This window comes from Schistocerca americana, chromosome 3 (assembly GCF_021461395.2).
Source record: "Schistocerca americana isolate TAMUIC-IGC-003095 chromosome 3, iqSchAmer2.1, whole genome shotgun sequence".
NCBI classification, from domain to species: domain Eukaryota; kingdom Metazoa; phylum Arthropoda; class Insecta; order Orthoptera; family Acrididae; genus Schistocerca; species Schistocerca americana.
This window is the reverse complement of record NC_060121.1, coordinates 516,468,827-516,495,063: the sequence shown is the minus strand read 5'-3', so window position 1 is coordinate 516,495,063 and position 26,237 is coordinate 516,468,827. Positions and strand designations below refer to the sequence as shown.

The 26,237-nt window shown below is 41.5% G+C and overlaps 1 protein-coding gene across 1 annotated transcript in view; it reads right to left on the bottom strand.

The window, feature by feature from the left end:
- LOC124607474 (proliferation marker protein Ki-67-like) overlaps positions 1-26,105 on the bottom strand; it is an 81,804-nt gene extending 55,699 nt beyond the window's left edge. Inside the window, exons 1-3 of the mRNA XM_047139831.1 lie at positions 26,030-26,105; positions 9,990-10,177; positions 2,812-3,004 (exon numbers count right to left, since the gene is read on the bottom strand). Coding sequence (XP_046995787.1) covers positions 2,812-3,004; positions 9,990-10,163 — 367 coding nt within the window. The 5' untranslated portion in view covers positions 10,164-10,177; positions 26,030-26,105. The remainder of the gene's footprint in view (positions 1-2,811; positions 3,005-9,989; positions 10,178-26,029) is intronic.
- Positions 26,106-26,237: the final 132 nt, after the last annotated feature.

The window sequence follows — 26,237 nt, the reverse complement described above, 5'->3', positions numbered from 1 at the left end:
ACTGACCCTGTCTGGTCAACAATTTTCTATCTCCTAATTTTTTTCCTCTCATATCAACAGTTTTCTCAGCCTTGTTCCCAAACGTTTTGGAACATGGCCTACACATTCTATTTTGCTAATAATGGCATCTCCATGTGGCTTAGAGTTCACCACATTGTTGTATGCCTTACTGTCACCATCGCCCAAATATTTGGTGTACCGTATGCCTCTTGTTTCTATGGAGCAATGAAATATTTGTTGTACTCCCTGAACTTCTATACCACCACTTGCTCCTCTAAAATTATCCACAGTTGCAGACTTTACAACGTTTGCAATATTTAGACATTATCTCCACATCTAACACTTTACCTGTGTCTACACTCGTGGCAGTCACTATTCCATTCAGAGAAGTATGTCCTCTTTTCTGCCAACTTCCATCAAGTGCTACTGCACTATCCAAACATCCATCATTTTCTTCCACTGCTTCCCCAGCAGCCAGTTTCATGCTTTCCTCACCTACCTCACATACAGTTTTCTCTAATACTGCAGTCAGTTTTTCAAATTTATTTTGTGGCTGATGTAAGTTCATCATCATTGAACAAAATGTTCTCCCTGCAGCCATGCCCTTGCCAATGGACTGTAAGACTAATCTAGAATTGATTTCATAAGGGCCACTTGCATATGGTTTTGAAGAACTCATAAAAGTAATCACAGCTGAGCATTTACCGCAAATTAAATCCAAAGCAATTTCTAGGCCTTTTCTCTCACTGGCACACTCACAAATTTTCACACACTGTGGCTCACCACACTGTCTACATTGTACAAATTTAGAAATTACATCTGATAATATTCTCAAATTTATAATAATGTTACTGCACCCCTTGTCCCTAACAGTAAATTCATTTAAACTCCCTTGAAATGGTGATAGCTTCTTTGATCATGCACTTGTTGAATCACAATTAGAAACATCATTGCCAGATGACACAACCTCTTGTACAGAAAGCTTTCTAAACTTGTTTCCTCTAAATCGTCGTTTCTTGAAAATGCCTTTATGTTTCGTCATCTTCAATAAACACATCAAAACACATGTAAACAAGCATTGCAAACGCAACTAACAATTACTCGCAATCACACTTTAACAAACCTAACCACGTGTTGTTTACAAACAGCAGAAACAAAAGAATACTGACCGTTGCATTACAACAATAGCCAACACACTCTGAAGTTACGTGCAATATAGGGAATATAAAGATCTAAAATATATGCAGAAAAGTGGGCATAGCACAAACACATGTGGCAGGAAAATGATCTTTAAATGCGCTAATAAACATTTTTTAGCAAAATCCTGTTCAGAGCACTTAAATAAAACCTTTATCTATCGAAATATGATGAAAACCAAAAATCGATTTTTTTTTTTACCTGAATCACAGTGTGGCCCCCTCAATATTTTGATCTGTGAATCATCACTGCCTTTCACCTCTGGCAATTTTTGGTGATATGAAAAAACGCCTAGTTACAACGTAGTTCAGATTCTGGCTAAACTGAAGGTCCTTTATACCTGGCTCGGTCAGTCAGTTCACAAGTTGGAGGAAGGCCAATGCATACCACCTCCAACAGGACTGTGCCTGACAAAGCACTGGTGTTCAAAACAATCTTCAGATTGATGACAATTTTGCTCAGGTATGTTAAAGTGTGGTTCAATGTTTGTGCCCATGCTGAAACTTTCATGTGTTTGATACAAAAGTGAAGCAAAAATCATTTGATACAAAAGTGGAGCAAAAAGCAATAACTAAACCATAAAGATTACTGAAACAAATGTCCTATTCGTTACCTGCTGCAATTAACATCAAAAAATTAACTACAGAAATTTCTGCATGGCTGTGATGACGAACCTGGAGATACTAACTGCACAGTTTTGATTTCTACAATATGAAGTACAAGGTTAAGTATACCGCATTCTTATTTTTTAGGTGAAAAGGCGTCAGTAGTACTGAACTCTTGCCAGGCATGACAGCACATGCCAATTCTACCACTAACAATTTAAGGGAAAGTAAAATTTTATTTGAAATTCAATTAGCATCATTTAACACATACACCTTAGCTTTACAGCTCTCAACACCCATTCAAAATAAAGCAACAGGAGGAAATGCCGGTGATCAAAAAGATGGAAATTTTTAACAGACAAAGCGAAAGTAAAAAATTAATAGACTGTGACAGAAACAGATAATACGTAGATAAAAGATGGAAATTTTTAACAGACAAAGCGAAAGTAAAAAATTAATAGACTGTGACAGAAACAGATAATACGTAGATAAAAGCAGCAAATATAGGACAGTGACACGGGAAGGGAACTAAATGGGATGAATTATGCCTTACTCAGGCTCTAAGTTGGGATATTCAAATGTTCCACTACACTGCCAATCATTTGAGCTGGAGTGCCATGTACCAATTATGATGGTCTTTCCTCAATTCAAAGAAGAGAACACCTTATCTAATGAAGTCTTTGCAATTACTACTTGCGGCTTCTTCTATTCTTAAACTTTTTCAAAACTGCGTACTCAGGAAAGACAAGGTCATGATATCACATCTCTGTGTGTATTTTGAATGGGGTTATAACTTAGCAACATTTGGTATTTCACAATTTGAAAACGAAACTGGGCTCTAATTTGGCAGAAAGCTTTAACTTCACGCAGCCAGGTGTTGGATTATACTTCAAAAGCACCAGTTCCACAAACAATATGTCACAGACAAAATACCTACCACTTACATTCACAACAATTTTTGTAGGGCACTATGACAAATTCAATGCAAAGACTTAACAGAAAGGATTACCTGTCACATTACGTGGCAGCAGTGCCACAGTTGGCTTCATAACAGAAGAAATTTGTGGTAGTTCTTCATATTCCCAACGGAACAAACGGTCAGATACACTGATAGTGTCTCCGTGGTGCAGTATTGCAACTTCAGTAACATCAGTACCATTTAGTTTAGTTGGCATTTGTTTACATAAGTTCTTTAGTGAGCACTGTAAGGAAGAATATTAAGCAATGATCACAACTGAATTTTTCTACTTTAAAATTACAGGATTTCATTCTACAATAACATGTTATTGGGAAAAAAATACATACAACATATAAAAATGGGATAATTATTCACTAGCAGATTTAAAGTGCAAGAGATCTAAAAAAGATCAAAACATGATATGAACACACAACTGGTTCTACAAACATGCAAAATAGAAGCCTCGCAACACTCCACGATACGGATTACCTGAGGATGAAAAACATGTTATTCTACAAGAAATTTCTATTATCAAAAAATAACATTATTTACAACCATGAATAAAAAATCTGCAACAGAATAAAAATAGATGGTAGTAAGTGTCTGATGTAGGTATGTGAAGCAATCTTACTCTTGTGAAAATGAACAGCGTAATACTAAGTCAAACTTCAGCAAAATTAAAGCAATGAGGCAAAGGAACAATACTGAGAAATGAACAGGAAAAAACACAAAACACATTAAGACAATGAAAATTCTCTTTCTATATTCTGTAATTTCAGTTACATGAAGCAGAAAAATTTGACAAAAAATAAGAATAATGGAATTTGCATCCACCTAAATTGTTCTCTACGGGATGCTACCTGTTTATTATGGCAGATATGTCTTGCAAGAAGGTGGGACAAATACCTCAACAGCACAGCTAGCAAGTTATATGGGTGTTTTCAAGTTAACCAATGCAGTGGGTTCACCCAAGATAACACTGACTGTGGAAGGCTACGAACTTTTACAGGTTAACAAAACTGTGTTCAAAAACTCATAGTAACTCATAGTAACTAAAGTCTTTACAAATTATCTAAATATCTTCTGATTTACTACAGCCACTACTATGACTTTCAAAATGAAAATTATGCAATAGGCTGAGTGATGGCTTACAGTGAAAGAACTACACCAATTTATGAAAGGTTTAATTACACTACTGTCCTTTGAGTGGGAAACTGAAATTGAAGGCTAAATACTTTTACACAAATTGATTACCTATCGCACACACACGCACACACACACACACACACACACACACACACAAAACGAGCAGAAAGAATGAAGACAATTACACACTGAAGTACCAAAGAAACTGGTATAAGCATACATATTCTAATACAGAGATATGTAAGCAGGCATAATACAGCACTGCTGCTGGCAACACCTACATAAGACAACAAGTGTCTGGTGTAGTTGTTAGATCAATTACTGCTGCTACAATGGCAATCAAGATTTAAGTTAATTTGAATGTAATTTTATATCAGGTGCATGAGCGATGAAGTGGAGATTTTCCCGTACGACCATTTCACAAGTGTACTGTGAAAATCAGGAATCCGCTATAACATCAAATCTCCGACATCACTGCGGCTGGAAAAAGACCCTGCAGGAATGGGACCATTGACGACTGAAGAGAATCGTTCAACGTGACAGTACATCTCATCTGTACCTGTCAACACCGCATTGATCTGCTGATGACTGGAAACACACTGCCTCGTCACACCAGTCTAATTTCAAAATGTATTGAGCAGATGGAAGTGTAGAGGTATGGAGACAACCTCATGAATCCATGGACCCTGCATGTCAACTGAGGACTGTTCAAGCTGGTGGAGGCTCTGTAATGGTGTGGGGCATGTGCAGTTGGAGTGATATGGGACCCCTAGTATGTCTAGATACGACTGACAGGTAACACATACGTAAGCATCCTGTCTGATCACCTGCATCCATTCGTGTCCATTGTGTATTCAGATGGACTTGAGCAATTCCAGCAGGACAATGCAACACCCTGTGTGTCCTGAATTGCTACAGAGTGGCTCCAGGAACACTCTTCTGAGTTTGAACACTTCCGCTGGCCACCAAACTCCCCAGACATAAACATTATTGAGCATATCTGCGATGCCTTGCAACATGCTGTTGGGAAGAGATCTCCATCCCCTCGTACTCTTATGGAATTATGGACAGCCCTACAGGATTCAAGTTGTCAATTCCCTCTAGCACTACTTCAGACATTAGTCTAGTCCATGCCACATCGTGTTGAGTTCTGCGCACTCACAGGGGTCCTACACGGTATTAGGTAAATGTACCAGTTTCTTTGGCTCTTCAGTGTATATTTTAATGAACAAGTAGTGAAAAATTAGAATATATTATGCATTGTCAGGACGAAGTTTAGGGAGACACTGCCAGAAGAATAATGTAAAACAATCCATGGTACAATTTATTATTTCAAAAACTGAGGCCTACTGACCCAAACCCTCTCACAAGGCTTACTTCTGAGCAGTCTCAATCCGTGTGTTAAAGTGTGTTGAAATTGTTGGGCCATCAGGAGTTGACTCTCTTTGCCAGTATTCATTAATATAAGTATATAAAAGAAACTTGCTTTTGTGCTGCTGCTACTGGCTGGGTATCACCCACTTCTTGTAATAACCTGAGCCATATCGCACAGATGGACTAACAGAAAATATTTTCCAGCATTTATACTGCCTGCTTGCCCCTACATATGAACTTCACTGACTTGCAGTTTAAGAAATGCTACATATATTGTGGATAATTATAGGGAGGGGGGGGGGGGGGAGGGAGGGGGACTTTTGCCCCCTTACATGGTAAAGTCTACAGACTGACCTTTCAGTTAAAGTGATGACCCGAAGAAGCTTCCCTGTTAATTGTCTAAGATATGTATCAATCATTCCACGTGAAATTAAGTAATAAAATAATAAATGTGAACCTTTACGATTTAAAATTTTGTAGTTCGTAGTCATCTTATGCTACCTATCAAAACAAGACAAAATCCAAAATTGAAGATTTTTTGACATTTCGTTTTTAGTTATTAATTTTTAATGTTTGCGAAGTTCACTGATTTTTCCAACATTCCAAAATTTTAAATGGCCATATCTCAAAAAGTGGTTTAAAACGGGGGGAAAGGGACCAAACTGCGAGGTCATCGGTCCCTTGTTCCCAGTAGAACAATTACACAAGGGAAAGAAGACAACAAAGAAGACATTTGGCACAATAAACAGGAGAAATGAAGAACCAGAAGAACGACAGAAGGACAACAAACACTACAGTAGACAAAACAGGACAAGAAAACCACACAGAGGCACAAGAAACAGGGAGAGGACATTAAAAACAAGAAAGAAGATTACCATGGGTGGCTGACCATGAGAATAAAAAAAGAGAAGACAGCCACTCTGCAACACATTAAAACCTCCACCCTAAAAGCCCTAGGGCAGAGGACACTGAGGGACAAAGGACTTGCACTAAAATGGTAAAAGCCACCCTCACCAATAAAACGTAAAACTAAAGCTGCTGTTGAGGCATTGTTGCCCAACACCAAAGGTAGGGTGCTGGGAAAGTTAAAAGTCCAACGCAGAGCAGGTAAAAGTGGGAAGTCCAGCAAGAGGTGGACGACTGTCATTTGGGAGCCACAGAGACACTGAGGTGGGTCCTTGAGACTGTGGAGGTAACCATGTGTGAGCCCCGTACGGACAATGCAGAGTTGACAAAGTACAACTGATTCCTTACGAGAAGACCGCAGGGAAGACTTCCAGACATTTGAAGTCTCCTTAACGACATGCAGTTTGTTGTGCATACAGTTATGCCACTCCGCCTCCCAAAGCCGAAAAACCCTGCGGCATAAGACAGATCGCAGGTATGTTTCAGAGATGGAAATCTCCAGGAGTGGTTTCCGCATAGCCTGTTTGGCCAGCCTGTCAGCAAGTTCATTGCCTGGGACTCCGACGTGTCCTGGGGTCCAGACAAACACCACTAAACAACTGGACCGTTCCAGGGCAGAGATGCACTCCTGGATGTTCGCTACCAAAGGATGGTGAGGGTAGCACTGGTCGATACTTGTAAGCTGCTCAGAGAGTCAGAACAGAGAAGAAACGACTCCCCCAGAACAGGAACAGATATATTAAAGTGCACGAGATACGGCCACAAGGTCTGCAGTGAATACACTGCAGCCAGCAGGCAAGGAATGCTGTTCAATATGGCCTCTGCAGACATAGGCAAAGTCAACATTACCGTCAGCCATTGAGCCGTCGATGTAAACAACTTCAGAGCCCCGGAACAGGCCAAGAATCGAGAGGAAGTGACAGCGGAGAGCGGTGGCATTAACGGAGTCCTTAGGGTGATACAAAAGATCCAGACGAAGCTTTGGAAGTGGTGTACGTAAATGGACCTCAAGTAGAGGGGCAAGGGTAAGGACGACAGTTCTGAGAGAAGGGATAGCACGCAAACCGCGATCATGAGCCCCAACCTGCACCACCGATGCAGGAGATGAAATGCCATGGGTGGGAAAAGGAGACATTAATTCGTATTCTTAGGAGAACTATGAATGTGTGCAACATAACTGGCGAACAGCTGTGCACGTCAGAACTATGGGAGGCACCAACTTGGACACAAAGTATGAAGCGAGAGAAAGCTTTGGATATAAATCGAGAGCACACCCCAGAGACCCCATTCATACAATGTGGCAAGGATATGATGTCACCAGGTCATGTTGTATGCTTTACGTAAGTCAAAAAAGACAGCAACCAGATGTTGGCGTCTGGAAAAAGACTTTTCAGATGGCAGACTCGAGGGACACAAGACCATCAGTGGTAGAGCGACCCTGGCGGAAGCTGCCCTGACATGGAGCCAGTAGGCCACATAACTACAGGACCCAAACCAACCACCGACACACCATACGTTCCACCAGCTTATAAAGAACGTTGGTGAGGCTGATGGGCAGATACCCAACCAAATCAACTGCATTTTTACCGGGTTTTAACACCAGAGTGATGGCAGTCTCCTGCCATTGCGATGCAAAGACGCCATCACGTAAGATCCAGTTGAAGATGACAAGGAGATATAGTTTGGAGTCAGACGAGGGATGTTTAATCATCTGACTGTGGAGCCGATTTGGCCGAGGAGCTGAGTCGGGGTAATGTTCAATGGCACTGAGGAGATCCCTTTCTGTAAATGGAGCATTATAGGGTTCTCTGTGACGTTTGTAGTGAACGAGAGGAATTTCCTTTTCAGCCACTGTTGGCCTCACAATGGAACATTAAATAAACAATGTTATTAGGAATGTAACAGTTCTATTGGGCAAAAAAGTTAGCTGCAGCTAAGGTGGACTCCTCAAAAATTTACTGTAAACTGCTGGTAACTTATGTGACTGTTTAAGGATTTGTAACTTGTCAACAATCAACTAACAGACAAAATCAAATTATCTCATCACACCCATAAACATTAACAAGAGGATCTTGGGAATCTCCCAAATAGAACATGTGCTATAAGCTTTTGCTACAAACAGCCACCTTAGATACTTCACAGCATACTGACATTCCCTTCAGTAGCACAACGTGTACTGTAACACCCCAAGAAACCCAAATAAGAATGTCATGATAATTTAAAGTAGGGAACAGTGTTATCCTAACAGGCACGACAACTTTGACAATAATATAACACCTTAAAGTTCGGTGAACACCAATTTCAATAATTACTGAGAATGTCATGATATAAAGGTAGAAAGAAAGAAAGGTAATTTTTAATTACCTATCAAACATCTCAGTAATAACTGAAAATCAGTCCGACAAAAGTTAAGTCCAACATAATATGTCGATCAGAGATAACATTTATTGTGAAAGGGATTTGTAAACGCATTGAAAAGGAAATTCAATGTGTCTACAATGCTTGATTATGGAAAAGTTAGTCGCTTGCTAGCTATCAAGTCGTGAGAGAGCACCGTTCGTTATAGTACTACAAACAGAACGCTACGAGGTTGTTTCTATTCAAAAAAAAGTACTATTGCGCGACAGAGATGTTCGGACTTTGTTCTCAGTTATTCTGACTTGATAACTTGAACTGAAGCGATATTCTGATAAGTGCACAACGAGTAAATGACCCTTAATTACTGGAGATAATACTGTTGGACTCAACCTTCATCAAAGTGAACAGTGACAACAGAGAATTGACATAGTATCTAAGACTGCAATACCTGAGTAGCCTGAAGTAGGAATCATTAATACGACCACACGAAGATAATACAAATACGCCAATTGTAAAAGTTGTCGTAATTGTCATGATCACCGAACTTTAATGAATCTTAATTGATCTGATCCAGCGGTGTGCGAGAGGTGTGATGATTAAACTAAATGCTACGAAGGAACAATAAAAATTGTTCGTCAATAATGGAAATCTCAAATGTTGGTTCCATCATTAATTGAACTGTGTGATAGTTGATCAAAATTAATTAACTGTGAACATTTTAATTGAAAGAGTGACTTGATGAACACTGAGCATTGAAAGGAGCGTTTTGCCAAAATAATATTACGACGCATGAAAGCGAGATAGCGTTATAGATTATCTCTTGAATTCAGTCGTGCCGTAGTGAACGATTCTACCTAGCAACGTAACAACAACAACTGATACTGAACCACAAATGAATTTTTCCTCACTTCAGTGGTATGAAACAACACCGATGATGAATGATTCACTCAATACTGCAATAACTAACTAACCGGGCATAAGAAATCATAAAACCATAAGACAATTGAAATCAGGAATTCACATCATTGAGAAGACTGTGCGGTCTCGCAAACAGACTTTCATGCATTATGTGAGGAACAATTTTCTTTAGAGATTTTCAGGTGCTGTTCCACATTATCCGACGGGGACAACCATCACTGTGCGTCGTGTCTCCATTCCACCGACCGAGCTGTGGCAGTAGGAGCTCAACATCAACAGTGACATCAAAAAGGGGAACAGGGATGTCACAGTACTTTACTGGTCACTAACTAAGCATTTTCCTTCCATTCTTGTAACAACACACTGTAGTGTCATTAATACAAATGTTAATAGTTCAACGTCCCAAATTAAAAATGATTTTTTAAAATTATTTTGTTTCATTACATGCTGCAGGACCAAATGAATGTGGGCATTTCTGAAACATAAGATTTATGAAATAATTTTAACAAGTATGTGATACTACTTACCTTTCCCCCTTCCTGGCACTGAATTAAACAATGCTCTACAGCAACATCAGCTAAATGAATTCTAATTTCACAATGAAGTCCACTACCAATTAGGCAATCTTCAGTAACTGGGAAACGTGATCCTTCCTTCCCTGATCTTTTGATTACGTTCACATATCCAATAGTTGCAGCCATTGTTTATATAACACCTGTTAAAAATGAAGACAAATCACTATTTGCAGCATACATAACTATACAATACTTCATATCATATTGAATATCAACAATGAAGGAAGACAGATTACTACATACGGTCAATGGGACACGTCAACTTGCAGACAGGCACGATTAATACACACACGCATATAGATTTCACACACTCTACTGCCAACTCCAACATCTCAGGCTGGAATGCTACAACTCATGGGACGCAAACAGCAATTTGGAGGGGATGGGGAAGGGGCAGGGATAGTAGTGTATGGGTGGGGAGAGAGACGAACACTGTCTGGTGGAGTGTTTAGGGACTAGATAGCTAACAGGCCCAGTGTCAGGAAGTTGTGTGGCACAGAGGTGGGGGAAATAAGGAACAGAACAGCAGAGAAGTGCAGAAAGACAGGCAGATGCGTTAGCAGAGGGCTGCAAATAAACAGGGTGGGAGATGATAATGGAGAGGAGATGACACCGCAGAGGGGGTGGGGACAGTTTGGAGTCAGACGAGAGATGTTTAATCATCTGACTGTGGAGCCGATCCGGCCCAGGAGCTGAGTCGGGGCAATGTGCAAGGGCGCTCAGGAGATCCCATTTTATAAATGGGGCATTATAGGGTTCACTGTGACATGTAGTTAACGAGAGAAATTTGCAGAGAGTTATTTCCTGAATGTCTGTATCCTGACAGCCACAGCTTTGAGAGGAGTTTGAAGGGGCACAGGTTCACAACATACCGAGTTCAGGATATAAATAACTCTGCCCGACACTATTATATTCGCCACGGTTCTTGTAATTGCCGTAGCTCAGCCAGGTGGTGGAAAAAGACACCACTATTCCACTGGGGGATGATGTGATCGTGAGACCGGGAAGGCATGAAACACTCAACGAGGTAGTCTATGCCTCAGGGTCATCTGCTGCCACCGACATCTTCTCGACAAGCTATAACCATTGTGTCTGAGGGTCTGGTGAGATCTAGGTCCTCAGCTAACACAAATCTCATCCTCCGAGCTTGTAGGTAGTGGTGGTGTGGGTGCCACCGCAATTCCCGTGGTTTTGGGGGTCTTCTTTCTGGATTTCTCTCGCCGATTCTTGGGTTTCTCTGGCTGGGAGGGTTTCACTGATTCAGTCTCTGGGACTGAGGATGATTGTGAAGCCCTATGACCAACTTCTTTTGGGCACTTCAAGCCACTGGCAGGTGTCATCTTCCCCACTAGCAGAAACCTGGGAAGGGAGTGACCCAAGGGACCCCTTCTTATCGAGAGGAGGCGAAGAAGACTTATGCATCACTGGCTGAGAAGTGGTGTCTTTGTTTCCCCTATGGTTGGGGGGACAGTGCTCCCAAGGTAGGTGGTGCGGGAGCAACAGTGAGGGATATGCTCCCCCACCATCTAGGGGCAGGTGTAGTCTTCCGGCTCTGAGAGCCAACTGGAACTCTCAGAACTAATGGAGCTACAAATGTTCTTGTCGCAGTGGCATAAGAGGTCATAGCCACAGGATGTAGGTCCTCAAATTTCCTCTTGGCCTCAGTGTAGGTCAGTCGGTCCAGGGTCTTTTCTTCCACGATTTTCCTTTCTTGCTGTAAAATCCTGCAGTCTGGTGAGCAAGGGGAATGATGCTCTCCACAGTTGACACAAATGGAAGGCAGGGTACATTGAGTATTGTGATGGGATGAACGTCCACAATCTCAATATGTGATGCTGGAAGTACAGTGGAAAGACATTACAGGAACTTCAGCACTTAAGGCAGAGGATGCTGTTTTTATCAAGACTGACCCTGATTGCATTTTGGACAAGCCCTCCACCTCCCCAAACTTGTCCAAATATTGAGACAAAGGAGTCCCCATCAGCTCTCGTACATACAAGGTACCGGAGTGAATAATGTCCGCTGCCATCCTTAATCTGGGGTTCTTCCCATGGTGTGGCCAGGGAGGGGGACGATTTAGGATCATATTACCTTGCACTGTACTGAGACTTTGAACGCTTAGAAATTGCTGGCGTTTGATCATCAGCAAGCGACGACGTTATACACTTCATCGCGCATCATCCGCCCTGATGCCACCCAGCCGCAGCGAAGGCCATTGCTGGGAGACTCGATGCAGCTGGGCGACAGCCACCTACTCCTTGGCATATGTGGGAGTTAACGGCACAGGCAAAGCAGAGAAATCCCTTGTGCCAGGGGGCTACAACCAAGAGGGTACATAGTGGCTCCACCACAACAGACTGGCTACTGTGCTCGTCAGCACAGAAAACGACACTGCATAGTGGGTGGAGGAAAACACACCCAGGAAGGTGTCCTCGCTCAAGAGATGGAGGATGAGAGGGACTGCAATGCTATGACGAGAAAGTGGGCTAAAGATCTCAATGCACGTGGACACTATGCACCATGTAAGGGACCCTTCCCCAATTGGCTCACTCTTTGGGAAAATTTTGAAAAATGGAGGTCAAACCCTACAGGGGACCATCACATAAAGGCCGAAAGGTGTGGGACTCCTTTTAGTCGCCTCTTACGACAGGCAGGCATACCTCGGGCCTATTCTAACCCCCGCACATGCAGGGGGGGGACCACACAAGTTGAGAGACAATTACAGGAGCGGAGAATCTATTTTAAGGATAATTCCCATCGGTGCAGTTCAAAAAAGCTGGTGGTGGAGGGAAGGATCAAGATGGCTCAGGTAGTGAAGCAGCCATCCAAATGAAGTGTGTTACGTTTTGCTGCATGTTGTGCCATAGGGTGACGCACAGCTTCGCGGTGGCCTTTCATCCCGGCGGACAACTGGTTGGTGGCTACATGAATATAAAAAGCTGTGCAATGATTGCAGCAGAGCTGGCAAATCATATAGCTGCTTTCACAAGTGTCCCAGGCTCTGATGGGATATGATAAACCTATGACAAGACTGGAATAGGACGTGCTGGCTGGGTGAATGGGGCAGGTTTTTCATCTGGGTCTTCCACAAGACATGATTCTTGTCGCAAGGGGTTGGGATTGTGAGTGGCATAGGGATGGACTGAGATGTTGGAGTCGTGTGAGTGATGGAACACCACTTTAGGAGGGATGGGATGTATCTCTGGTAGGATGTCCCTCATTTCAGTTCATAATGACAGGTAATCAAAGCTCTGGCAAAGGATGTGCTTCAATTGTCCCTGTCCGGTATGGTTCTGAGTGACTCAGGGGACACTCCTTTGTGGCTGATTTTTGGGGGTGGTGGGAGGATAGGAATTGTGAGGGGACATGGTACAGGAGATCTGTTTGCAGACTAGTTCAGGGGGATAGTGCCTATCAGTGAATGCCTTGGTTTAGAGACTCAGAATACTGAGCCAGGGAGTTTTTGTCACTGCAGATATGCCGTTCCTGCGTAGCCAGGCTATAAGGGAGGAATATTTTGGTGTGAAAGGCATGGACAGTTGTCAAAATGCAGGTACTGTTGGTGGTTTTAACATGGACAGAGGTGCAGACGGAACCATCAATGAGAAGCAAGTGGCATGCAGGGTTGAGGATGTCCACATGAAGCAAGTGGGAGAGGTGTTGAGGTTGTGAAGCAACAAAGATAGGGTGTCTTGGCACTGGTCGAAATTATGAAGATATCAATGAACCCGAATCAAGCTAGGTGTTTGGTGTTTCGCAAGGCTGGGAATGTCTCTTCTAAATAAAAAGATTGGCATAGGAGGGTGCCATGTGGGTGCCCACATCTGTGCCATGGATTTGTTTATGTATATTCTCTTCAAATGAGAAGTAGTTGTGGGTTAGGATAAAGTCGGTAAAGTACAGGGTGCGCCAAAAAAATGTATACACGCTTTGAACTGTCACAGACAATTTACTTCTCGTTCTACAAAGTTAAATATCTGTGAGAAAGTAATGTTATGTTTCTTCAACAGGTGGCAGCAGTGGCAAGGAAGTAACTGCAATGTGGCGGACTTGCGTTTGAGCTTTGAAGCACGGAAGCAGATAATTAAGGGGTACTGGAAGTTTGAGAAAGTAGCTGCGGTTCGAAGACAGTGGATAACTGAGTATGGTACAGAACCACCTTCAAGGTTAACAATTACACGTTTACGAGACAAATTCAAAATTCATGGAACATTGTGTGATGTGCATAAAGGTTGATCAGTGTGACCTCGTACAGCTACAAGTGCGGTCTTGGAGCTGTTTCAGCGTTTGCCTCAAAAATCTTCAAGGCAAGCGGTACATGAGAGTAATGTAAGTGCTAGTAGTGTGCTACGCATTCTGAAGAAAGGCAAGTTTCATGTGTACATTCCAAGGCTGGTGCAACAGCTTAGTGACAACGATCCAGATCGAAGGTTAGAATTTTATGAATGGGTTCAGGAGATGGTGAGATGTGAACCAGGATTTATGGGTAGCATAATTTGGTCGGATGAAGCCCAATTCAAACTCAATGGAACTGTCAATAGGCACAGTTGTGTGTTCTGGCCTGAAGATAATCCTCACATTACAGTTGAAAAGGCTGTGAATTTGCCTGGTGTAAATGTGTGGTGTGGTTTGTCTGCAAGGGGACTCATTGGGCCTTTCTGCTTTGAAGGTACTGTTACTGGAGAAACGTACCTAACAATGCTTGCTGACTCCATATTCCCTGTCATTCGTGCATTAACGGTAATGATGAGTTTTATTTCCAACAAGATGGCACCCCGCCACACTATCATAGGTACGTACGAGCATACCTGGATCAGAATGTGCCAGGCCAGTGGATAGGACACAGGGGACCAATCTAGTTTCCTGCACGCTCTCCAGATCTCACACCGCTAAATTTCTTCTTATGGGGCACAGTAAAAGATGAGGTGTACAAACGTAAACCACGTAACCTGGACACACTTTGGAATGAGATTTAGGTGGTGTGTGCAGAAATCTCATTGGACACTTTGGTATGATGTACAGAATCAGTGGTGACTCGTACTCGGAAATTTAGTGATTCTGAAGGCCACCAGTTTGAACATTAATCACATTTGCAAAGTCCATTTATTTTTCCAATTGGACTTTAAGCTTTCCATTTCCAGAAATTTAACATTGTAGAATGGTAAATGAATTTTCTATGACGCTTCAAAGTGTGTATACATTTTTTTGACACACCCTGTATACGAGGGATGAGGTAGTGGATTTGGAGTCTGAAGAACATTGAGAAAGATCGTGTTCAATAGTGGCAAGACCATGGGCATGAAGTCTCTTGTTGTTGAAGAAGGTGGGGCCAGCAGGATCAAGGAGGTAAAGGGCTTGGGATGGTGGGGAGTTGGTGACAGAAGTTGGCAGTGTCTTTGACGGACAACTGGTTGGAAGTATTGGTCAATCGAGTGCCGAAATTCTTTCAGTGAGGGCACACTAACGACCCACAATAGGGCGTCTAGGATTGTTTGGTTTGTGGATTTTGGGGAGCATGTAGAGAGGGCGTGTGGGGTGTCAGAGGTTAGGAGGGAAATGGATTCAGGGAAGATGTTCCGGGAAGGGCTTAAGGCTTTAAGCAGGGACTGGAACTTGTGTTGAACTTCTGAGATGGGCTCACTCTGGCCAAGTTTATAGGTGGAGGAGTCAGATAATTGGTGGAGGCCTTCTGCCATGTAGTCACTACAGTTCATAACAGTGGTGGAACCTATGTCTGCAGGTAAGATGATTAGGTTACGATTTGTTTCGAGGTTGTGTATGGCTATTCTTTTTTCGACTGAAAGGTTGGTGTTCTAAGGAATGGACCTGGGGAAGGATGGTGAGGGTAAGTTCGAAGATATTTGATGGTGTAATAGGGCACTTTGTCAAATGTCATCCAATATTTGATCGAATCTAGGGCCTCACTAGATTTGATCAAAGAAGTCGCTTGTCTTCTGTTCAGTGCAATGTGTCATGTTACCACATGGAGCGCTAGCATCGCTGCAGCGTTCTGTCGTCTGTAATGTTTTTATAAACATTGCCGGTAAATACAACTGGTGAGTGCCGACAACAACAAAATTAATAGAGATGTATGAAGCTGATGAGGCGCTTTACAACGTGAGGCACGCTGAATACAAAAATAGATTAAGAAGATTGGAGACCTGACCTGACCTGACCCGACCCGACCCAACGCGACCCTCTCCTGTAGCAAGGAATCTGAGTGTTACAGTGAGCCTGTTTTCTGCAGATGTAGCAGTTCTTAAGTGAATATTGTGCTTTGTGATATGAGGATACACTTCATTGAGCACATACAGAAATGTATGCTCATCCATTCTTAAGTAACTGATGCACGACTTGACATCCTCCACTATAAGCTCACGTAACAAGTTTTGTTGAATGCTTTTATCACGTCGTCGTAAAACCCACAGCTTCACCCAGGTATGTTTCCTTCCCCCCCCCCCCCCCACTTCTCTTCCGCATGTGCACACAGTGCAACTGTGGTACATGCAACTGCTGCAGTTAATAACAAGTAGTTGTTGTCAGCCCATTTTGAACTTTGACGAAAAATATGACAGTGTAATTCCCCTTCGAAGGCTACGTCAAAGATCTTTGTCAAATATATTTGATCACATCTTTGACAAAGAAATTTGATAGTGTAATACCGGCATAAGGTATTTCTAAATGTGACTAACAGATGGCTAGGTAGCGGGAGGATAACAGTTGAATGGTGGCATGAACCGAAAGAGGCAGGGTTCAATGTTGGAATTACGAATGGTTTTGGTTGGAGCAATTGGCGGCAAAGTGCTTCCCCTGCAGGGACTGGGAGAAGGAGAATAGCTCTTTGACACCACCACCACCTTGGACAGTTTCCAGCCTCTGGCCGGGTCTGTATGGAACATATGCCTCTCCATCTTCACCTTGGTCCAGTCTTCTTTCTTCTGGACACATTCCTCTACTCCTTTCAGCCACCGGTCTCTCGGTCTTCCTCTTGGTCTCTTTCCTTCCAGTTTCATCTCGTGTATGCTCCTAATCCTCTTCTCCTCCATTCTCTTATAACGTGTCCATACTATCTCAGCACTGATTTCTCTATCTCCTCCTGCAATGGTTCCACTTTCATTAACTTTCTGATCCTATCATTTCTTAACCTGTCCATCTTTGTCACTCCTATACTGTTTCTCAAGAATTTCATCTCACTAGCTTGTACTCTGATTTTTCTCTCTTCCTTTCATAACCCACGTTTCTGATACGTAGGTCACGATAGGGACATAGTATGACTGGTATACAACCTTTTTACTGATGTGGGGTACATCCTTGCTCGATATCGGGCTCCTGACACTTCCGAAATGCTTCTGCTTTTCTCCCCCACTCATTTATTTCTCTGTCTTTTTTCCACCTTCCTGCATCAGGCTTCTTAGGTACTTTAAACTCTCCATTCTCCTCAATCGTTCCGTACCAATTGTTGTTCACATTGTTCCTCTCTCCTTCTTTCTTGTGATAATTATCTCACTCTTACTTATACTAAATTTCATCCCATATTCTTGTACTGTTCATTCCCATATGTCCAACTGCTCTTGTACTTCCCTCCTCCTCATTCCCCCAAACCATCAGATCATCTGCAAACACCATAGCTTTCATATTCCTTTCACCAATTAACTGTGCTACTGTATTCATTATATCATTCATCAATACAATGAAGAGTAATGGTGAAAGTAGACTTCCCTGCCTCAAGCTATTCTTCTATTCAATCCCAGCTGATCTCTCTCCCCTCACTATAACACAGCTCACACTTCCATGGCACATTTTCCTTATCCTCCAAATCTGTTTTGCTACTGCTCTGTTCTTCAGGGCTTTCCACACTTTGATTCTATGTAAACTATCATAAACTTTTTCAGTGTCCAGGAAGCTAGGTAGTAGATCTATTCCATATTCTCAGTGCTGTTCCTGCAATTGTCTTACAGCAAAAATTAGATCCACTGTGGACCTTCCTGTTCTGAAGCAATGTTGCTCTTCTCTCATTCCTCCTCCCAATTTTGCTCGAATTCGTGCTTCCAAAACTTTCTCAAAAATCTTTGCACAATGACTCATGAATGTTATCCCCCGATAGTTCTTGCACTCTTTTCTATTGCCCTTCTTAAAAGATGGGGACATATCCCCACCTCTCCTGCTGCTCTAACCATCTCTACATTTAGCTCATCCAGACCTGGTGACTTCCTTCCCTTCACCTTCCCCAATGCCTCATCCACTTCTCCCCGTGTAAGGTATTTTTCTATTTGCTGTTCCTCCTCTTTTTTTCTCCTCAGCTTGTTCCTCCTCATCCATGTCTCCATTCATGTTCAGGAGTTCTTCAAAATACTCCTTCCACATATCCTCGAGTTCCTCCTCATTCTCTATATCTTGTCCACTTTTGTTCATCATTCGAGCATAATCTGTTATACCATTCTTCCTCTTGCTTTTAATCATCTCATGTAACACCTTTTTCAAACCTTCACTATCCACTCTTTGACATGGCCAGCATGGTTAAATTTCAGTGCAGGGCTGAAGGTGAGGCCTTTGGATAGGACTATAACTTCTATGGAGCCAAGGGTTTTGGTTTGGTCAACAACAATGTTATGGGAATGTTTTGGCTATGGATTTGGTAGAGGGAGTTCTGGGGGATGTGGCAAGTTGAGAAGGTCAGCTAGGCAGGGTGTAGCTGCTATGAGGGGTGGACAAGGAAGAACACTGTGGCTGCAATAGGGGTTGGACAGTGGTGCCCCAAGGTGGCAGTAGGATGTCAGCAGATGGGATAATTTATGAATATGGTGTCTAGAAAGCTCCTCCAGGTGCTAGAGAGCAAGGGATTCAATTTCAGAGATGTGATGCACAGGGTAGAGATTGCAAGCTAGTAGTATCTTGTGCAAGGAGAAGTGCTTCTGGGATGTCTGTGTCATGGAGATGTGCTTTTGCAGTATCAGGTGTACAAACAAATCTGTGGCACAGCCATGGGCATCCGCATGGCACTCTTATACCAAACTTTTTATGGGCCATCTAAAAAACAGACCTTCTCAGCCTCCCGAAACACCAAACCCCTAATCTGATTCAGGTTCATTGATATCTCGATAATCTAGACCCACAGCCAAGATTCCCTACTTTGTTCCTTCATAACCTCAACACCTTCTCTCCGATACACTTCATGTGGCCCTCCTCAACCCAGCATGCCACTGTCCTAGATGTTGACCTCCTCCTCTCTCCTGGCTCCATCTGTACCTCTGTCTACATTAAACGTACCAACCACCAACAGTACCTCCATTTTGACAACTGTCATACATCTCACATCAAAAAATACCTCCTATACAGCTTGGCCACCTGGAGATGGCATACTTGTAGTGCCAAAAAAACTCCCTTGCTCACTATGCTGAGGGTGTCACCATGGCCTTCACAGACAGGCACTACCCCAGACCTAGCCTGCAAACAGATCTCCTGTACCATTTCCCCCTCACACCCCTAGTCCTCCAACCACCTCAAGAACCAGCCACAAAAGAATGTCCCCTTCACCATCCAGTACCATCCCGGACTGGAACAACAGAACCACATCCTTCACCACAGCTTTTATTACCTATCATCATGCCCCGAAATGGTCATCCTACCAGAGATACTTCCCATCTCTCCTATTTTAAGTGTTCCATCATGCACCCAACGTCCACAACTTCCTAGTCCATCCCTATGCCACTCTCAATCCCAACCCCTTGCCACAAGGATCATAGCCTTGTGGAAGACGCAGGTGCGAAACCTGCCCAATCCACCCACAAAGCACTTCCTACTCCAGTTCTATCACAGATTTATCTTACACATCAGGGGCTGGGTCACCTTCGAAAGCAGCCATGTCATTTACCAGCTATGATGCAATCATTGTGCAGCTTTTTGTATTGGTAGGACTACCAGTCAGCTGTCCACCAAGACCAACGGCCACTGCCAAATGTGGCCAAGAACAAAGTAGAGCACCCTGTGGTGCAACATACAGCTCAGCTGCTTCAATACCTGAATCATCTCTATCCTTCCCTCCACCACCAGCTTTTCTGAAATCTGCATCCTCCACTCCTGTAATTATCCTGGCCTCAACCTACAGTAACATACTGTCCCACATCCTCCACCCAACAGTTTCTACCCTCTCTGTTCTGGTAACATACTGTCCCCACATCCTCCATCCAACAGTTTCCACCCGTCTCTGTCCTATCATCTCTTCACCATTCTCATTCCCCACCCTGTTTATTTGCAGCCATCTGCCAACACATCCGCCCACCTCTCCCTGCTCCTCTCTTTTCTAGTTCCTGTTTTCCCCACCTTTCTGCCCCAAAACTTTCTGACACTGGGCCTGTTGGCTGTCTAGTCCCTGCACATTCCACGGACAGCATTTGTCTCTCTTGCCATCCACACTACTATCTTCCCCATCCCCTCCAGATTGCTGCTTGCATCCCACACGATGTTGCATTCCAGCCTGAGATTCTGGAGTTGGCAGTCATGTGTGCATAAGGTGTGCTTGTTTTTGTGTGTGTGTGTGGGGGGGGGGGGGGGGGGGCGGCACGTGCCGAATGTCTTAATCGTGCCTGTCTGCAACTTTATGGTAAGTAGCAATCTATCCTTTCCAACATTGTAGATATCCCTACCTGCAGTTTCCACTGTTTGATAAAATAGCATCTGGGCCATTCCATGCCAAGTAGTCCAATTTCAAAAAAGGTCCCACATGACTACAATGGATATCCCCAAATTGTGTGTGAATGTTTGCACATTTTACTTTTGTCAATTTAACACTAACAGAGAGGTAGTAATTTGTTTGACCACATAGTGTAGCTCTCAATAGTGCATCCCTGAGTTTTTGGCAACTTAGAGGCATAACATCTCCAGTAATATTTTCTCGAAAGAACCAAAACAGATCATCTTTTATAACATTATGCACTCTCTTAAGTAAAATAAGAAAAACCTATTTCCTAAGCAATTTGCATATGGGTAATTTGATGTGAAGTTAGCCGACGAAATAGACATTCGAAATAAAGGTGAAGTTTAACTTTTTATCTCAGGAAGTATTTGCAAGATAAACCTGAAACTTTGCTCATAATAACTTACCAATACAAGGTCTTCAAATATAAAATTTTGTTCTCCCACTGCTTTCAAATAGTTTATGAACTAGAGGGCAAAAATGAAGATTTTTCTAAAAATGCCAAAAATGGCTATTTTCAGCCCAGTTACAGTCCTCTGCTAGCTCCTTTAAACCATTTTCATTAGAAAGACAATGTTCTAAACCACCTATAAAAATTGTATTTCGTTTTGCAATGCAAGCATTTTACAACTGTTTAGCAGACACTGTGAAAGATAATATAAAAAGTCCTAACGACAAGGAAATTAACTATAGCCATAAAAACTGCAAAGAATCTCTACAATATCCAGCTTTACAATTTCTTTTAATGAAAGGGGACACGAAATAAAATAAAAATAATAGTTTTCTCTTTTTTGGCTCTAATAATTTGAGCTAATCACATTTTAAAATGTAATTTTTTTTTAGTTCTGTCTTATCAAAATTTCAGCATTCTACAGCAAATTAAAGACACAAGTAAAAAATTCAAGTAGTTTGATGCACACTTAAGTTTAGGATCCTAAAAGAGACCTCTTCTAACTTTGACCTCCGACTTACACAAATGTGTCATCAGCTTGCGATCCTGGTTAAAGAAAACCTTATGTTTGGTAACATGTAGTAAAGAAATTCACCCATGCTACTGTTGCACAGCTATTGGACATGGCCCCTATGGCGCTGGGGATGCTGTTTTTCTCACTTTCGAAAGGACCTGTCAGTGGTTAAACCACCACAGACCATACCAACACATTTATACAATTATTCACACGTACAAAAATGTTCTACATTAACCGCAAACTATGCCAACATAATGTACAATATACCTTAAAGCAGAATTCAACAATATAGCTAACACTAGCATTGTAAAATAAAAAATACATAAATAACTTTCTATAACATGAATCCATTTCAAAAAAATGTCAGGAAGATTCCTGTGAGCTTCTCCAAAATTTAAACAATGTGGCAGTGCTGTAAAACCTGTACGCTATTTATATGACGTGTGCTGCAGCTGATATGCAACAATTTTACTACCATGATCTCCACCGCTTTGGTAATGAAAGATAACTGTGAAGTTTACAACCAGTTTGATTCTGTTATAGTAGAGAAACAGAATAGAATATCACATTTAGTTGTGACAAAAGACACATCTTTTTTGAATTTGTAAGTTATCCTGGCTGTCTCATTTGCTAGCCATCAAGGCTTTTGATTGTATTCCCAATAGTAGAGCATAACAAAAGATGTCAGATTTGAGTACCAGCGGAATTTGTGCCCATTTTCAATGCACCTCCATTGTCCCATTCTTTTTGACGACCTTATATGCTCACACTGCAAAACCAGTAATGAATTAATGATCATAAAAAAATATGGTCAGAATCCAAGGTCATGCATGAACCTCTACACTACATGGCACAGAACCACTCACAGTCTTTCTTTATTTGCATGAAGATTTGCTTTACACATCATTCCTGCTGCCCCCATTTATTGTTTGCAGTCTTTTCTGCTAGCCTTTGTGGAACACCATCCTTCAGGAGAATTATTTCCATTTTGAGGCAAAGTCACAGTGTGTGTCGCAATATACATAACTGCTACATGGCATGAATTTGTGTGTGAAAAATTAATGAAACAGCATTACATGCCTAGACAACAGAAGACTGCTGAAAACCACAGCAAAATGTATTAAAGTATAAATACCAAAATTGCAGGAAATTGCTCTGTAGGAGATACAGTGTCACACCCCAATAAGCTACATTAACAATTTCAATAATAAAAAAAACACCCGTTATAGTCACCCATTTCCATGATTCATAGCTAAGCTCTTCAAATTAAGTTGGACGGGGAAAAGCCCTAAAGAGATTTGGTTTTATGAAAAATTATAAAACTTGTCTGCCCACTGTTTTTCAATGATGGCTCCAAAACAGATGACAAATCATAGGCATTAATATTTAATATTGCCTTCCAAAACAGCTTCACAGAGTATTCAATCATAACCACTTCCCTTACAAGGTAATCAGCTTAAGCTGTACAATACATGAAAGAATACAAACTCTTTTGGATTGTGTAAGTGATATGTTAAAGAAATGACATCTAACAATAGAAACTGAAACAACTGAAAGTAATTCTTAACAGCCATATACTGAACTTAGAGCAGCATCCTACATACTTCACTAAGTCAGGGAGAGGGGAATAACTATAAAAATAAAAAGGGGTGAAGGCTCTCCATCAGAGGCGGTGAGGAAGGGAGGGTGACAAATTCTTACTAATTTCAAGTAATCAAAAGAATGTAAACAACAAGCAATAACTTAATGGCCCAAACTCTTCCAACTAAGGACTAGGGAGGTGGTGGTACAGCCACATTATAAAGACATTTTACACAAACACGCCCATTACCTAAACACAATGACCAAAATAAAAAAACATTTCATGTCTTCATTACTTTGAATCTACAGATAATCAGGGCCTTATTTCTTCTGCACATATGTTTTTCACATGATTCTTATTAAGTGGCCAAACAATAAGCAAACATTCACAAAGAAAATTTTGTGGAAGGACACAAAATTTATAAAATGTCAAAATTCTGTAACTTCAAAAGGCACAATTATATAGCTGTTTTAACAAAAATCACTGTCATTGTACCGATAAGCACACATAAAAGCTCTACCTGACACTTCTGTCCACCAGCCTATAGTTAACAGCAATTTCCAAATTTGTAACCATCCTCATTTCAAAATGAAATGCATTAAAATCAACATACAACATGAAATTTGCACATAATTCAATTTCTTTACTGTAGAACTTTAACACACCTACCCACATAACTAAAAAAACATTGATATACCGCACAATGCTCCCTATGACCATGTATCAGACCTGCATAAAATCACGGATCTCTGGTGTACACTCTCAGCCCTGCAAGTGTGAGGCAGGGCTTCTTCCCCCGCCTCTACTCTTCGTTAAGCATTTCTAAGTTCAAATAATACCACGTAAGGGACGAAAATAATGTCAACTCAGACAAAAAATTTTCAATTCACACTACTGTCATCCACAATGTGAAACTGCCCTGCATCCAGAAGAAACCTTGTGGATTTGACCAGCATCAGGCAATCTAGACCACCTGGAACCACATTCGCATGGGCCACGGAAGGCATGTAGACACTCCATAAGTATGGCAAATCTTCACCATCATGTGACCACGTTTTATCACTTTATTCCGAAAGGACAGGAAACTATAGTTGAACCGGCAGAAGTTGATCCTGTCAGCTGCAGTGGGCTGCCAGGCACAGCAGCTTCACAGTTCTAGCTTGACCAATAACGTAACGCGGTTTTGTGAACACCTCTATGACAACACCTCAGTGTGGTCACAGCTCTGTACACAACTACCATTTTCGCCTACAGCTGTTAGCACTTCACACTTTAAAGCTGCCAACAGCACTGTGAACTGTCAGATCTTCGTACGCCATCCCAACTACAGTGTTTTACATCCCACCGGCATCGAGATCATTAGAGACATAGCACAAGCTCTGAATGTTTTCGGCAGTGCCCTTTCAAAGGAATCTTACCAGCATTAGCCTGATGTGACTTATGATAAACACAGTAAACCTATATCTGGATGGCTGGATGCAGATTTGAACTATCATCCTTCCAAATGAGGGTCCTGTGTGCTAACCAAGCTGCATCACTTTGCTCCACATTTTTCAACAGAAATTGGGTTTCTTTATCAACAAGATTAGTACAAAGTAAAATTGGTTATGTTCTTGATAAACTGGAATAAGCAACAGGTCATATAGTACCACACTGAACCCACTTATCAGCAGGCCAAACAGTTCCATGGCATAATATTTATTTACCTACTTTCATTCATCCAAGGCTCATCACACAATGATATTGGAATTTTAATACAAAGAAAGCAATAGCTCAAAATGCATGTATGCTTACGACTATAGAATATGTGTCCAAATCTGGCCTCCATGAAGCAACTATCCCAGATACTACCCCTCATATTAATTTCACACTGTTGTAAACAGCAGATGTGATGCCTCTATGACATCACACAACCCAATAACTCAAACTTTTCCATGCAGGCCTAATTTCATTTCAGTATATTACTTCTTATACCACAAACTTTCCACCAAATAATTATGCGGCCATCCTTTTCCTTATTTGACTGAAGCTCCATGTCAAAAACTTCAGTTAGATATCATTATCTGCTGCAAACTTCAAATAAAACAAAGAACTGACCCAACATTTAATGCGCATAATTGAGAGAGCTGCACACGGAAATCTAATACAATATTTATTAATCACTGTATAACAAAAGTGGAAGTTGGTTAGGGCTAAAATCGATATTAATCTTCTAAGGTGCTGGATTATGTGTTACTGGGAGAACAACGAATACGGATTTCTTGTACAAAAGTTTCTGGTGCATAATACTGTTATCCTTTTAATGAAATAAATGTAGCTTAAACAGGCAAATGAAGTACTTTCTCTCCTTCCCTTTATTTATAAATTAACAGTGGATAATAAATAACATCTTTACTCCAACTTTTAAGCTGGAGTTTTACATTCGAACTCTAGTTTTAACTTAAACTTTTTAAGTTCATGTTTAGTATTTCAAAATTCAGTGCCTTAAGTCCAGCACATCACAAATTCCGAATCTCTTCACAAAAAAAGTCGACTGTATTACGAAAATATTCGTTATGAACTAAATCTAACCTAGCTAAAAATGAGTATTTATTTTCAGATATACTGTAAGCCAAAGCAGACAGTTCTGTATTAAACTGTGCATCGCGCATATTGTCATTAGGGTCCCACAGACCTCCGCAATGTATATATTTATACATACAGATCATTTTCACACACGTCAAAAGAAACAGTTATAAATTACACTTACTTGACAACCGCACAACGTGGTAATTATGGAACTCACATCTCCTTATCCACAAACTAACACAACGATCATAACGACCTAGACAACTTCGAACAAAGTGTACGTTACATTTGAAAACTTAAGCATCTATGTGACTGCGACACAAGAAATAGTACGCAAATACAACTGTGTAATAAAGTTTATATTCTTGCACACTGAAGAGTGAAGTTCA